This window comes from Haliaeetus leucocephalus, unplaced genomic scaffold (assembly GCF_000737465.1).
Source record: "Haliaeetus leucocephalus isolate CR32 unplaced genomic scaffold, Haliaeetus_leucocephalus-4.0 Scaffold213, whole genome shotgun sequence".
NCBI classification, from domain to species: Eukaryota; Metazoa; Chordata; class Aves; order Accipitriformes; family Accipitridae; genus Haliaeetus; species Haliaeetus leucocephalus.
Window position 1 is genome coordinate 406,015 of NW_010972649.1, and position 16,364 is coordinate 422,378.

The 16,364-nt window shown below is 46.7% G+C and overlaps 1 protein-coding gene across 1 annotated transcript in view; it reads left to right on the forward strand.

The window, feature by feature from the left end:
* RGS6 (regulator of G-protein signaling 6) overlaps positions 1 to 16,364 on the forward strand; it is a 107,320-nt gene that overhangs the window by 65,346 nt on the left and 25,610 nt on the right. The window contains exon 13 of the mRNA XM_010566478.1: positions 4,293 to 4,479. Coding sequence (XP_010564780.1) covers positions 4,293 to 4,479 — 187 coding nt within the window. The remainder of the gene's footprint in view (positions 1 to 4,292; positions 4,480 to 16,364) is intronic.

The following is a 16,364-nucleotide window of genomic DNA, read 5'->3' on the forward strand; positions in this document are numbered from 1 at the left end:
GCTGCGAGAGACCGACCGACCGACCGACTGCCGGGGGTGAGCTGCCGGCGTCTGTCCCTGCCGTTCCTCAGCACGCTGGCACCTCGTTTGCTGCCTAACCAGAGAGACGTTTCCCGGCCCAGAACGAGTAGAAGGTGGCAGAAAGAGGGGCTTGCGGCTTGGGAGAGGAGAGAGGGGAGGAAGGAGGGCGAGGGGGAGGCCAGCCGGGCAGCGGGAGGCTTGCCCTTGGTCACGCTGACCCTGTGGTCTCCTTGGAAAACGCTGCCTTGGCGAAGGACTGTGCCCTTGGCACGCAGCCTCCTGGCCGGCATCTATCCCCAGCGTGCCCTGCGGAGGACGGATTTCTGCTGGTCTCAGCCACGCCGAGCTCGCCGTACCGAGGGTCTGGCCGTTAAGCAACACAAAGGTGTAAATGTTTCCCCTGTCCGAACTGCACGTTGATTTATACCTATTACCTTCACTCATTTCCCCTCCCAGCTGTGACGTTAAAATGATATTTTTTCCCCTCGGTCAAAGGAATAAGACTGTGAGTGGTGGGGGATGCGAGGCGGGAGGTGCACCGCATACTCACACGGAGCTACTGAGGCCAGGAGAGGAGCGTGCTCGTGTTCCGATCTGATAGTCGCTCGCTGACTTCACTGTCGAGCCAGGGTTATCGTGTCCTCCTCCCCCAAGATGGGGATACAACGCTGTCCTTATGCTGACAGTCATCCCTCGGTCTCTGGAGTCATCTGTATTTTGCCTCTTGGTCAGGTTTTAAAATTATTTTTTGTTTTACAAGGTACCTCAGAAGCAACCCCCTGCCCTTCCCCAGCTGTCCCTTCACCGAGGGGCATCTGCGAAGAGCAGCCCGCAGTACCCGAGCTCCTCCGGGGTGCCCTGGGGGGAGGCAGAGCGGGCATGCTGAGGCCCAGGAGCTCTCTCTGCCTTGAAGCGGCTGCGTAGGATAAAGTGCCATTGCTGGATATCTCCTGCAAGTGACAGCAGCTTAATTACAAGCTGGAGGAGGCTGGCATGGTTTATGCCTTTGACAACAGTTTAGGACACCATATTATCAGCCTTCTCCAGATCTTGCATGCTGGTTTATGAAGGGCAAAGAACCTGCGATCAATGCCGCCGTTCCCTCGGCACGCACAGCCCCCGTGCCAATCCTGCTCTGCTTACAGGGCACCTGCGGAGAGGACACACGAGGACATCTCCCTCCTCCCTCGCCCTGTGCAAGAGGTGTCCGCTGGAGATCTGCCTCCCAGAGAAAGGGAGAAGGCAATGCAGGATCTTCTCCTGGCTCCTTGTGAATGTGGGACTGGGCTTTTGTGCTTCAGAAATTGTGGGACTGACTCGGGGAGTGCATTTGCATGCACTTTATAATTGAGCACAAATTCCAGCACAGCCATTGTGTATCTGCTCTTTTCCTGGACATAAATACCGGCTACTTTCTTGTAAATACTCTAGAAATCCCTGCTTATGCATTGACTTCAGGATGATTCCTTGTGGCAGAGAATTTGCCTTGGAGTCGAGGCTGTGGGGCTGGGCACCCCTCTTTGATGTTCCTCGATTTTCAGATACCAGCTATAGTGAATAGCTTTGAAATTTTTACCAAGACAAAACTTCCCTTTGCCTTGAAGAGGACATCCAGCCTTGGGCATGAATTCACAATCGCTTGCAGTAAAAAGAGCTTGTTCTTGTTAGTGTCAGGTTGGTCTGGTTGGTTGGTTTTCAGATTGAGCCAAATGGTTATTAAAATGGATGGTGCTCCTGTTCTGGCAAGCTGTCACTTCACAGTGCACCCGGTTCTCTCATGAGCGTGCTTTCCCAGCCCGGCTCCAGGGGCAGAAGATAAGCCAGGAGAAAATGTTCTCTCTAGCCAAGTGCTTGTCTGAAGTGTCCCAGCTACTCTGGAATGATTAGCATCTTTTCCCTTTATGCCTTTTCTGCGTTCGCATGTTCCCATCCCATCTGAAACTGAATGATAAAATATTTTCAAAGTAAAGAAAGCCACATATGGCGTCAGATTGTTGCGCTGTGAGTGCCACCCTTTACTCTCTGTGTGCATGCGATAAGTGGGGTTATCACTTATGGTTTAAATAACAAGGCAGGACATCAGGCACACTTAACGTCTTGAAGATGGAAAAGGGCCAACCACGCACACCCCTCCGCCAACCCCAAATACTATATTTTGGTTTGTAAAACCAAATGTAACTGTGTAAGCACCACCAGTATAGGACTCTGCAGGTATTGGTGTAGTGTCGCAGTGTACCCCAGTCCGTTTTACTGGCAGCCTGCTAGGGAGCCAGGAAAACCATATGAAGGAATATGATCAAGTGGCTTGCGTGAGTCAGGGCTGCTGCGGCATTAGTCCCCGTGCATGCAGCAGTCCTGCAAACGCTGGAGCAGTGCTGCAAAGGGCAGGCAGTCACTCGGAGAGTTACTGGTAGGGTTGGGCAGCACGTCCTGCCCAGGTGGGGTCCCAGCCCCCAGCACAGTGACACAGCCTCCTGCTATCTCACAGGCTTCACGGTTGGGTTAAGCCATTATTTGGGGGGGGAGAGCACAAGACGGGGCTGGCTTAGCAGCGGCAGAGCAAGAGACGAAACGCACGTACCTGCAAACATGGCCCACTCACATTGGAGGCATGGGTGCAGAGAGCATCCTCGCCTCGCACGCCTGCCTGGCAGGGCAGGAATGAGGACAAGGAGGGTTTAGGCTGACCTTGCACACAGTGCGGATGTCGTCTTTTCCCCAGTTGGCCATTTACCTCTGCAGGTAGGGGACCGGGCTAAATTGGTTAGCGGCCTCATTCGATTACGATAAGCCCGATGTTTGTGGGGTGGTTAGGTACTGCCTGGTATGCTGCTGGTAAGGAAGCAAGGGTCAAAAACAGCACAGGAGTCACTGGGCTGCTGGCTCCTCCACCTGCCCTCGCTGCCAACAGCATTTTGGTTTGGGAGAGACTCTATCTTCCTCCTTCCACTGCGGGGGAACATTTGTCTTAGTGGCAGGAGGCTGGCACCATTGAATCATTCGTGCTGGGAAATCAGACTTTCAGTTAAAGTTCAACTGGTTTATTTAGTAGTGTCCCATAAAGACAAGAGGGTGACACAGGATTTTCTAAGTTGTGCAGCTCTTGCGGATGCCCTGAACAAGCAGTGACCCAGACAAACGCTGTCCCCACCGCACGGTCTGCAGAGCCGAGGCGGGTGTGCGAGAGTGGTGCAGGGCAGGGACAGCCAAGGTGAGCCCTGCCCTCCTTGTCATCCCTGGGCTCCTTTGCCATGGGGTAAGAAAGAGCTGGTTATTACAGGTGGCTGCAAAGGTCCCTTCTGTACCTATTTGCCCTGTAGCCCTCAGTGCTCCCTGGAGAGCACTATTGTACCCGTTCAGCCAGGTTGTAGGACCTGGGTACCCAGGGCAGAGGCCGTGGAGGATATCTTCTTGTTAGAAGGTAGAGTTCACCAAAACAAAAGGCTACTGGGGGCCATGCATCTTCTGAATTAATCACCTGAAAGAGCATATTTCTGTCAACAATAAGTAAAACCAGCACCACCACCAAAATACCTTTTTTTTTTTTTTTTTAGGGTAAGAAACAATGCATGTTACTCCCGCAAAAATACTCTGTGGCCTTTGGTTTCACAGATCGAGATGTGGATTATGCCCTTAGCCATGAAAGATATGATCTCCTCGATGTTTATTAACTTATTTTAGTCCGTAAGTGTGGTCCAGTCAAGAAAATATCCTTGTGAAATTGGAGTATGGCTATGACAAGATGCATCTGTTCCCATGGCATCCATCTAAATGCTGGTCAGTTTACAAGTAAAAAAAAAAGTTTTCTCTAAGTGCCATTGCTACAGCTTCGCCCTGGAAATGATATGAATATTAAGTTTGTTCTGCATTTTGCATCCCCTCTGGACACCCGATCCTGCAGGCAGGAATGACCAGCGGATTGCAGCGGGGCTGTGGGAGGCAGAGCCCGCTCTCGTCCTCCAGCTGCACTGCTCTGGAGGTTTCCTGTTTGTATGCCTAATGTCACACTTCTGCAGGGGTGGTTTGAATAAGAACATATCACTTCTTAAAGTTACTGTTCTGGTCTTAGCCACAGTGTAAGGGTTTGGTATAAGGTATACCACACCTTCCCCTAAAATCATGCTAAATAGAGAGTCTTCTGTGAATTCAGCTAGATGTGGGGTTAGGCTCTACATCTGTGTTTTGGGACTCTGCCCAGGCTTATCTACAAAGTCTTATCTAGATTTCTATCTTTTACTCTTTTCTCCCCTTTTAATTTTTACCTAGTACAGGTTTTGGTTGGCTGTCCAAGATCTCAAGAAACAACCTCTACAGGATGTAACCACCAGAGTGGAAGAAATCTGGCAAGAGTTTCTAGCTCCTGGGGCCCAAAGTGCTATCAACCTGGATTCCCACAGCTATGAGAAAACAAGCCAAAATGTCAAAGACCCAGGGAGATATACATATGAAGATGCACAGGTTTGTTTCTGAATTTATAGAACTAATGCTAACAGAACTCTCAGTTTTACTGTGATATTCCACTGTCACGTTGTCACTGCTCACTTGTAAGAAAAAGCAGATGCACAGTTTGAAGTGACTTTAAGGATATCTATTCAAGCTGGGTAAATGATATTTTCTTTGAATCTATCAGTTGTAACAGGCTAATGCTCCTCTGGGAACGAATGTTCCAAAATTTACAAGTCTGCAAGGCACAGCGAGCTGGAGCTATGTCTCAGAGAAAGCAAAGATGAAAGAGTGCTATAAAGTTCAATTTGGCTCTCTGTACTCCCTGTCACCAAAGTCTGGTGTATTTACAGAATGGCTGATATCATCAAAATCCTGGTTAATACACTTTTTTTAATCATTTATTTATTTATAGCTAATTATATCTCACCACCACCACCCCTAGCCAAACCCCAAATTTAGCAGCTCCCTCCAACACAGCTAGAAACTTGTCCACCAGACAATACCTTAGAATAATGATAGGACAGTAGGCAATGCAGTGAGCTTAATCCTTCCCTCCTAAGGGCCCCAGATTTATCAGGGAAATTTTACAGATAAACTGTACACAGAAAATGCCTTTAGGAAAACAGATAATTTGAGAAAAACTGCTATGAGCAAGGATAAAGCTGCATAACCTTCTGAGAAAGTGAAAATATCATTTTATAAAGGCTAAAAAAGAAAAAGGAAGAAGGTGTCATTTGGCAAATATTAACATGGACACAATTAAAAGATATCCTCCTCATAATCATTTTTATCAAAAGCATGTAGTAAAACCAACAGCAAATGAAAAGAATTCCTCTTCTTATATTTTCTTTAAATTGGCATTCAAAGGCAGTTCTTCAAAATACTCCACTAACAAAATATTTCCATCTCAGGGGAGATGTTGTGGACCACTTATACAAGGTTAAGCAATGAATTTTTCAAACCAGCATCAAATACTGTATTTTCCTGAATGCAATCTTGCTCCTTGGGGCCAGCATAGAAGGAACATACGCAAAGTTTCAAGGCAATCCCCTGTGATATCAGCAACTTAAATGTTCTTTTTAAAGCTGAGAAACACAGGAGGATGAAGACATTCTGGCTAAGATGTATTTTTTGCTTTGCAGTTACAGCGAACAAGAACTTCTGCAAATTTGCATCACCTGAAAAAAATGATGATGGCAAAATGCAGGCTAAAGCAGATAGGTGGATAATGGGGGAATTGATTAAATTGATAAGTAGAAGTACTGAAAATAAGATGGATGTTTAGACAATGAGTATTTAATCAGAAGAAGACACAGAGGATTTAGGCTTGAACTGATCAGTTCACAATGTAATTGCCATTCAAAGGGGAGTTGATGAAATCAAGCTGGAGCTCTTGCAGTTAGACTGCAATTTTAGCTCCTTGAGTTAATTCTATTTCAGAGGATTTTTATGCTGATGGATGTTCTCAATTCATCTGCTTTGGTTCATGGACACAGAAGTATGAGACAAAGGTAGACCTTCAGGCCTAGCTGTGGTCCTCTTTGAGACTGAATCTGTGCCAGGAGAGGAGAGGGCAATGTGGAAGGTGAACCCAGTTACCTTCTTGTGCAGAGGACTTCAGGTAGCTCTCCAAAGGCCAAGCAAGCTGTTTCTGACTGCTTGACCAGAGAGCTAAGAAGGCTGTCTAACAAAAGCAGGGAGAAACGGGACACTGCTGAAGGGCGTAGTGCCACGGCGGAGCTGCAGCAATGTTGGCTTTTACTGGCTCATCCTGGAGAGGGGACGTTTTTGCTTGCACATCCACTTCATGGGAACCCAGTGCACCCTGAATCTCCCAGGTACTGTCCTGGCGTCTCCCCCAGGTCAGCCCTGCCACCTCCGGGGCTCTGTTGTTCACAAATCTGCAGCAGGTCATGGCCCAGCTGCCTTATCTCGGCACCCTGGCACCAGGAGCCCATGAGAGCTCCCACACATCCCGCATTCCTAGGGACTCAGCCGGACACAACCAGTCAAAACACCCCACTGTGGGAGGGAAAATATGAGTGTTGTCCTGTCCTGTCCTGTGTAGCTTTAGCGCAAAGAGGAAAACAACTGAAATGTCCTTGTGAATAAAGAACACCAAAAAAAATTAGTTTACTAAACAGCACATTCTTTGAATGCCTGCAGCAATGAGACACTAAGACTAAGAGGAAAGAGAAGGGTTGGCTGAACTGAGAAAATGAAATTGCTGCTCCTGCTGTGGAAAAACAGGAGATGGTGATGTGGCAGTCTAGGCCTTACGCTGACCCAGGAGACCCGCAAAATGCCAATTCTGTATAAAAAGTGCTGGGAATGAACATACTGCTGTGCTTGGGAAGGGGAAGGTGTAGCAGAGCACAGTATATATACTTCAGGCTAGTGAATGCATTATAACCATAAGTTGAAAGCAAAGTATCGTCTGTTATCAGGTGCTTAACAGTCTACATGGATGTGCTTCTTTGCACAGCCTTGGCTCCCAGCCCCAAAGAGCTCTCCCAGATGCTGCACGACCATCTGGTAAGACAACTGTCCTAGAAGAAAACAGGGAGAAAAGGGGGCTCCTGACAAACATGCCTCTCACTTAAGACCTCTTCATCCCAAGGCCACTCACGCTCTAAAGGGAAATGGTTCCTCTATTTAAGAAAAGTGACACTGAAAATCTCAGCTCCAAACGTCCTCCAAACCTGAATTTGGGGTGCATTTATTATTTCAGGCAGACCTACCCCTAAGATGGATTCCCATATCACAGAGGCAAGCGTTTTGCCACTTCCCCGTCCCAGCTGAAGATGTTTGCCCTGTCTTGTCCCTGGCTGCTGCTGCACCCTGCAGTCCTGCGCCGCTCGGCTTGCACAGAGCCGCCTTCCCTTGCTGTGTCTCCTGCATGTCCCCTTGCCCACCCCCTGCCCTGCTCAAGCTGTGCCAGCTCGCCTCGGCTCTGAGCAGAGCGTGCTGTGCTGGCTCAGCCCCTGCTCGCCTCCCCCAGCCATCCAGTTTGCTGGTGTCCCCCATCCTCAAACAGCGCAGCCCCTGCTCCTAGCTCCGTCCCGATCGTCAGCTCTGCCGGCTGTCTTGATCTGCAGCACCTTTTGTCATTTTAGTGCTGGGCCCCTCCAGAGGCGAGCCTACCAATTTAGCTGATTATTTTCTGCTCTTAAACAACTGTCCGCTGAGTAAAATATTATGATTATCAAACCATTTTCACGGGGGAGTAAAGCAGCTTTTAATACAAGGGGCACCGTCGGGAAAGGTCAGTTCAATTAAACAGTGAACTACTTAGCAGGATGTAAGCTCCCACAGGAGTTATCAGCATCATTGAACAACCAATGTGGGGCCCTGCAATATGAAGCAGGCACAGCCAGCTCCGGAAAGTAAATAGGTTTGGGTCCATCTGAATGGCCTCTTTTGGCTAATGAAGCTCCTGACAGCCAAAGTAATTCATCTTTAACATGGGAACCCAGAGCTGTGAGTGTGACAATTATGGCTTATCTGTACAACACGTTATTAGTTTTTAAACTCACCACCACCACCACCACCACCTTCAGGCATCTCCTTGCCTCCTCTGAAATGTCTTTCTGCCTTCAGAAAGTCTTCAATCCCTTCCTCGGTCCCTTGGCCCTGGAAACTAGTATCACAAGAATGCGTTGTGTCTCCTGATAGTAGTGTTTGCTTGTAGGGGCATTTACTGGTAGGCTTCAGAGCTAGGTATGCTAGAGTAAAGTAAGCCACATATTTGTCTTTGGAATTACTTTCCTGTTTGCTTTGTTTATTTTTCTTCTTTCATAAATAAAATAGAGTTTTAAATTGACATTCCTGTACCTGAACTAATCAGCAGCTGATGCTGTTCTTTCTCCCAAGCAGGGAGTGAAATTGCTTGCAAGTGCATCCCTTTCTACCTGAGAAGCCAAGACTCCAGGAGTCCACTTCTCATGGATGATGGGAGAATGTTCTTGCAGATGACTCAGTTCCACACCTGCCAAAACCATGTGCTGCAAGAACACTGTGGTCTTCAATTTTTCTAACTTTTTATCTCTTAAAGTGTTCACCCTCCTAATTAGAAAAAAAAATAAAATCCCTGGGGAGATTCACCTGCTCAGCCCACAGCAGGTATGAATGTTGTGTGCCATCAGGATGGAGTTCATTGCCAAACAGGTATAAGATTTCAATATGTGTTTGTAGCGTGGACTCCAAGAGCTTGAGCTCAATCACTTAAAGGCAGTCCAAGGTGATATAGCAATAGATATCTTACAACCAAAATGTTGATGAGGCATGGAAGGCTGTTTATGTATCCAGCATATATTCTCTAGGCAGGCATCCAAGCAGGGCTGGTGGTCCCTGTGCCAGCATAGCCACCTTTACTCAGAAGCTGCATGCTACTTGTTTCTGTAGGGCTGCATCCTGCTCTGTCACCGTCTCCTATGGGACACAGACTGCCCCAGTGCAACAGAATTTCCTTTCTGCTGCATGAGGGATTCTGCGTGTTCCTCTCCATGGCACAACTCAGCTTTTTGGCAGGATTTTCTCCAGAGAAAACAGAAAGAGGAAGCTGCAGAACGCCCTGCAAGTGTTGGCCAAAAAGTTAAGTAGTTACATCACGTAGCTATACCACAGCATGTATAGGAGAGAAAACCCCCATCTTCATTGCTGCAACTCCTAGATATTGGATTGTTTGGAAAAGAGACACCAGTCTCCCAAATGCTGCATAAGGTTGTCCCCTCCTCCCAGGCAAAACCTGTTCACTTGGGCTTTTTGCCAGTAGCCAGGATTTGGCCCATATTGAGAGAATCAGCCTCTTAGCCACGATCATTGTTCTCAAAACCTAAAGCTGCTCATATGGCGTTAGACTCCCAGCAGCCCACTCTTGTCTCCCAGGATAGCCCTTGCTATATTTAGGACTAAATCCTCCTGCAGTACCAGGCTGACCCCTTAACTGCGCAGCGCTCGACAGACAACCCTTTGCCTCTGTAGTCCTCCGCACTGCGTCTGCCACGGACCCCCCGGCAGCTCTGCCTTCCCGTTTGTATGTTTGAAGGTATGAAGCAAACCAGTTGTCTCATCAATTTGCAGGGGAGCCAAAGCTAAATTTATGTGTTGCTTTTATCAATGCACTTTCCCACAAAAGATTTACATTGTGTTTCCAACTATGTATCTACAGGGCTAAACAAAGGATTTCTGTGTATTACTCAAAATGAGCTCTCATTGCTTACAGTTATCCCTCCTGCTAAAGCTCTTTCTTACGTTCCTGTGCCTTCAGCCCAGTGTAATTTCATTTGTGGCCTGAAAAGAGGTTTTATGCTTTTTAGTTTAGCAGGGAGGTTAGTCTATATTACAGTATAATTATTCATCTCTTTTTTTTTTTTTTTTTTCCTTAGTAGCAAAACCAACTTGGTTGAATGTGAAGAAAATGCACCAGCTAAAACTGTGGGTGTAAATTGTTGTGTCGCTTAAATAACTTGAGAGTGGCCAAAATGATATTGCTCAGATTTTCCAGAGCAATTCACACTCAGGCCAAGACCCTTATGTGCGATTTACCAACCTGAAACATTTCTTTTCTAAACTATAAATCAAGGAAAGCCTAGCACTCCTGGAGCAGCCAGAGCCCTCATTTACCCCTCGCCCTGCTAGGCGGCAGAACTGCCCGGTACAGCTGAGCCTTCGGGAAGGGGCTCTCCCTGGTTGATGCATGCAGACAGCTCCAACCCTGCAGTACAGCTGTGTTGGGAAGAGTAAAATCCTAAATTCAGGGACCAGAATAAGCAGATCCAGAGGCGTTCTTAGTGGGGATTTGGAGACATTAAGGGGAATCGGAATAAAACCCCCCTGTTTCCCTGCCTCCCCCCCCCCCCACCAACTGGTGTTTTCCCATCAGTTTCAGTCAGGGCAAGTGTGAAGGTCTTCTCCTCTGCAGCTTCTTCACTGCTTGCTTCATCTCAGCTGTGCCTGCTACCAACTACTTCAGCTTCCAGAGCTGATGCAGCATTTTTTCCTGCTTTCTCTAAAGTGCATTTCAGGACCATCAGTTAGACTGAATGGCAATTGATCTAAATTGCTCCTAAAAACTGTTGCATTCAGTAGTGGCACAAGTAACGGCTAAAGAGGAGTAGGTCTCCTTTCCTTTCTTTGGCTTTTTGGAGGATCCTGGTGGTGGTGTGGTAGGGGGTCCTGCCAGTCAGGCAGGATTCCTGAGAATGAGCTAGGAAGGGTACAACAGATTGAATAGGATACGTCTCCAACAGCCCCTGGATGGCAGGTTTTGCTGACTGCAGTATGTGTGCGTGCTGGCACAGGGGTTAACCTCATCTCCTCTGCCACAGACGTCCGTGCAGAGTAGAGGTGCCGACAGAAAGGCATTAGGCTGCTGCCAAGTCTAGTTGGAAGGTGCAGCAGTTGCGCACCATGTGCTCTGAAAAGCATCTCCTTGCTTTCTCCTTCCCACGTCCTCTTTGCGCTATAGAGGCAGCTCTTCCAAAAGCGAACCCCGGGCAGGTCCTCAGCTGGCATCCATTATCATCCTTCCAGCGAAGGCCACAAGGCTTTCACTGAGGCGCTGCTCTCTCCTGTGCAAATCTGCAGTAAATTCCTCCCCGGTGCCCAGCATACAGGTAGAACAAACATTAACATTCATTGCGGTTTGCTGTTATTTATTTAGTTGTTTAATCTACTGCTTTACGTTGCTTGTGGGCTTTTCTTCTAATGGATTTGTCTGACATTCTGCAAATCTCCCTTGCAGTTGGCCAGAGGGGCGGCTGCTGGTGTTCGCATGCTTGCAATGCAAAAGGGTCTCCAAATCAGCTCTAACTAGTTTAATACCAGGTGTTGGAGACAGGGTGAAGGGGTGCTCCAAAACAATCCAAAAGATGTTAGTGGGAGAGCTACAGCAAGGAGGATTCTGACCAGTTTACAAAGGGCAAAGTGGGCCCTTGGGGCTCAAGTGAATCTCAACAGCTGTCTAGCCTTAGTGTAAGCTCCCTGGAATGGGCTAAAAATGTGCTAAATGGGAAACCTGTCCTTGAAATGAGCAAAGAATTTGCAATTTCCCCCTATTCCCCCTCGTCATCTAAAGCTTACAGCTGTGTTTAGACACAAGCAGGGAAAACTTTCTATCAGCAAGTTAAAATTTAAGGGCTTTCTGGAATCTAACTGGTGTTCGGAGGTCATGAGAACAATGTGCTTGGCCTTCACAACCCCCAAAAACTCTCAATCAAGCCTGTCATAAAATGTTACAGTGAGTAAGATACAGGTGGGATTAGAAATGGATGTTTAACCACCAACACTCCTCTCGTCTCATATACACGATTCAGAGGAAAGAACCAAGATTTTCTGCTAAAAAGAAGTGTTCTTAACAAAGAACACAATTCCTGAGGTCTGCCAGGTGCTTTGTGCAAGTCAAGTGTTGTTATTATTTTTTTATCATTCCGGTTTTTTCCCCACATACTTCTTGGGTGTTCCCAAGGTCCTGCTTGGCTGCCACCCATGCCCTCCTCAGGGTCACGGCGCTCTGACTGCGAGAGACCTGAGATTACATTGCAGCACATTGATTTGAAGCAGGTGCAGCTTTGAGACAGTCTCTGCTATCTCAACCACCTCCCACATTCCCGTCTGGATTGCAAACTTTCTTTTTTCTTTTCTCCCCCTTTCCCCTCTTGTCAAGAAAATTTACAGAGCTTGTCCTTCATCTCATTCCAAAGATAGAGCCTGTGGAAGGAAAACAGCCGAGAGATGCTGAACCTTATCAGGGTTTATTTCCCTGCACTTAAGCTGTCAACTGTCAGGGGCGGGATTTCCTCTTGGTTTCATTTAACTGTAGAAAAGAATTTTTTTGTGAGTTACCTGGCTGGTTCCTTTGTTATCTAATTCACAGAAGTGACAACATTTCCCCCTTTAAAATGTACTGTTTGTTCTCCTTTATATCATGCAATGGCGATAAGTGGAACGCTTACGCTGTCTGAAGTGTAACTCTCACGATAGAAGCCTAGGTACAGAGAAGATGCTCAGTGGAGCTGGATAGCCCTCAGGACTGCTGCGTAGTTCTTCCCACCATGAAGCAGATGTGATTCAGGTGCATGAAACACAAAAGGGGGGCTGCCTTTTTCTCAAGAAGAGATGCACGCAGACCCCATTCCCTCTGTTGCCCTGGTTCAGGATCTGGGGAACAACAGTTCTGGGGATGTTTGACAGCAAACCCGCTCTGCTTGCAGGACTGTTGTAAGGGAATTGTTTGCTTCCTGGATATGAAATCCACTGTAATTACAAAAGCAGGTTATTGTGTCACCCTCCGTGTTAGACCGACATTTCCAAATGTGCGTCCATCCTCGCAGGGTAGCATCAGTACAGCCAGCACTCATCAACAGCATGCTGTGTGAGGGACTAAGTGACTGGTCAGCTCAAAAAGCCAGCTCGCCAGGGCTTGCTCGCACATGTCAAGTCAGTCCCTGTCTCCAACTCGCAGCTGCCGCCGCAGTGGCCTGAGATGGTGGCTTGGTGCTCAGAGGTAGCTGCCAAGGCTTCAGGGGAGAACAGTGGGATGCATGATGCCCGTCAACTCCTGGCCAAAGGTTGAAAGACTTTTTTTTTTTTTCTGCTTTCTATCTGGCTTTAGCAGCATGGTGCTACCTTGTTTAAGGGTTTAATAGATCACTTGGGCAATTTTGTTAGACAGTTGGGTTTTTTGTTTTTGCAATGTGAATCCCTAAAGGATTGCTGTCTTAAGGATAGAGCAGGGAGCTGGAAGTCTGAGCCCTACCTGGGAAGCGATACCCAGCAATGGCTGGGAGATGCTACACTGTCTAGATGAAATGTTTCTCCTGCTGTTGTGCAGATGTGGCACAGGAACTTCCAATGACACTTGCAAAGAAATGTCACAATGATAATTCTGGCCAGACTGCTCGCAGTGCAAGAGACTGTCATGTCCAGAGCTGCAGCCGTGTTGTTAAAAATTACACAAGTAGTGCAATTGCTTTGTGTATTCAGGGAGCCAGTAATAATGAGCTCATTACCCTATAATAAACAACTTTACAAAGTGCAGAGTTCTCTCAGCATAAGGACGGGAAGTCTCAAATTTCTTACCAACGGTGTCAGGTATGTCAGGGAGCATGCGTGTGTATAAAGTGCATCACTAGAGATGCTGGCTGTAGTTGGAGATTTCAGTCTGGTGAGGTTGTGCTCCCTCTCCACCATGTGATAAAGAGGAGGCACGAAAGCACCTGCTCAGTAAAACAAGAAGTGGGAGACCAGTGGTTTGCGGTGATCCAAAGTGAGTTAAAAATCCATGATAGAAAGGGACAAGCCAATTTGTGCAAGTTGCACAGAGCAGCTAAATCCGTGCACACACCTTTGTTGATATGCCTGTTGCTCAGGCTTCCGCAGAAGAATATGTTAGTTGGTAGACCTCCAGTAGCTTTCAGTGTATTTATGAAATGAGGGGTTGCTAAACACTAGCTGTAAATTCTCCCTCGAAAGTCACAGATTCTAGAAAGTATAGCAGAAAATAGCTTGGTGGCAAAGAACAGAGTAGGCTAAAGATGAAAAAAAAAGTCTTAGCCACTGGCGTTTCCTGTCCTGCAGCTAGATTTGTTGTGTAAGTGGGCTGAAAACACACTGCAGCCACAATTTTAGCAGGAACCTTCATGGTGCAGTCTCAGTGGGGATTTTGGCTGCAGCAATGTAAGTGTCCTGTACTGTTGCAAATTGGAAGGCAATCTTTGCTGACCTGAGCAACTGGCTGAGACTTCCAGTAGGTGCTTCAGAAATGCAGTGCTGTAAAATAAATCATCGATGTATCATTTGTGCCTCCAGTACAGAGCTTCTTCAAAGCAAGCCCTTTGAATTCTTGCAGTTAAGCAGTAAAGTTTGGTTCTGAAGCTATGCATGTCCCTCCCTTCCCCTATGCCCAGCCTTCTTTCTTCATTAGCGTTCAAAGCCTAGGAATAGTTATTCCCTGTTTGATTATATCTTTGGTGAACAGCTGAAAGGTAGCGGTGTTGCTGCTCAGTGATTCCAAGATGTGAAAAGCAGGGAAAATGCTTCATACTAATCAGCTAACTGCAGTGGCAGTTGGGCTGTGGGTGTGCAATAGTTCTGTTTTTCAGGGAAGGGCTTCAGTTAAGAAGTCGGCTTGTGGTTTATTTCATCTCAGGATCAAAGTAATTTTTGCCCCTTCCCACAGCCAGATATTGAGTTTATACTGTTTTAAGGTCAGATACATGAAGTCATCTTGACATGAGCAAGAATGATAGTTGTCGCTGGCATGCCGGCGGGTTGTACGGCCAGCCTGGTGTGTTCTCCTTTGCCTGCAAACACCTTGTGTGATCTGTCTGCACGGCAATGAACGCTGAATGTTATTTTCCAAAAATGTTGTTACTGTTTTTCAGAGCAGACCCGTCTGTCTGACCACAGGTAAAGAAACCATTTGGAGTCCAAATTAATCACTTGTCTATCAAAATGTTAATCCAAATACCCCTGTCACGCACCACCCTACCTCAGCCCCACAGCACCCTCCTGCCCGCTTCAGCACCCCCTCCCACCAGCATCCTGCATGTACTGGGTGCTGCAAGGGAGGACCACTAAGAGAAGGGAGGTTCTGGAGACCCCTCAGGCCCTTTACTGTTGATGGGCTACAAGGTGGCTGCCCCACTTACTCATCAGTCTCCTCATGGTCCTGGAAGAGGAAGGAAGAAGACTGCTAGGTATGTAGTTAGGTGGGGTTTTTTCACAGGTAATTATGAAGAACTCATTAGGAGGTGAACTCCGTCAATGAAGTGAACTCATTACAGGTGAACTGGTTGCAATATGGTTGGGTTCAAATCAACTGAATCCTGAGTTTCTGCTAGTTAAAGTATTTGAGAGACAGCTGATGTTGAAAATCCTTGTCCACACCAGAGAAACGGAAACCTTTTGACGACCATATCCATGACGTGCATTATTTTCCCTCTTCTTGTCTTAGCGAGTACTTGGCTCATTCTGTCCTGAATAAATAGAACAAATGTCCCACAGCTGGATGTGAAATCTCATGGCAGTGCTGTAGGTGAGAACTGTGAAGCTGTACTCTCCCTTGTGTTTTTCTGCAGCAAGGAAGGGTGACAGTTGCTAAATGGCTTTATATGAGCATTTCTATTGCAAAATCTTGTGCTATCCTTCAGATAGATAGTGCTACACAAATGAGGATCTGTCAGGTCTGAAAGCAAGTATGGAAATTAACCACTAAAAATTGTTCCACACCAGGTTGTAGCTCAAAGGATATGTTTATGCTGTGTCATAGGAAAACCAGTGGCAGTTATGCTCCTCTTGGGACTACACCGAATAGTGCGAGAAAGCTGAGCTAAGCAGTTCTTCTGTGTATAGACAGGTCATCACTAATTACCCATGATGGTGAAGATAAGGGAATTCTGCTTGGCTTGTTAACACTGTGAAATAAGCCATGCGACTTCAGTCTGGTTTGGCTCTTCTAAAGTTTTCTGTACGATGGCTTTAGGGCAGGAGAGAATATTTCACGTTGTATAAATCAGTATAGATAAAATTGCTAATTAACTCTATAAAAGTGCTTCCTTGGGCAAAGTCTAAGAGAAATGTCCAGGGTGCCTGTTTTTCTCTTGAGTTCCTTTAGTATGTTCTCAGTCTTTATTTGGTCAAAGTATTTTGATTTGATTTTCTTGGCATTTGGGATAATATCTATTACAAATCCAGGGATAATTAGGAGAAGAAGAGCTGACTGTGTTAAGGGTTTCTCAGCAGGAAAGTAAAACTAAGCAAGGAAATTGGAAAAGGATAGGCATTAAGTTCTGCTGCAATAAACCACTGCTTTCTAGGTTTGAAGATGCATGTAGTAAGTGTTCTCAGAGCAAACTGGTAACAGTAGTTTGACTTGCTATGAGAAAAAAGACCCT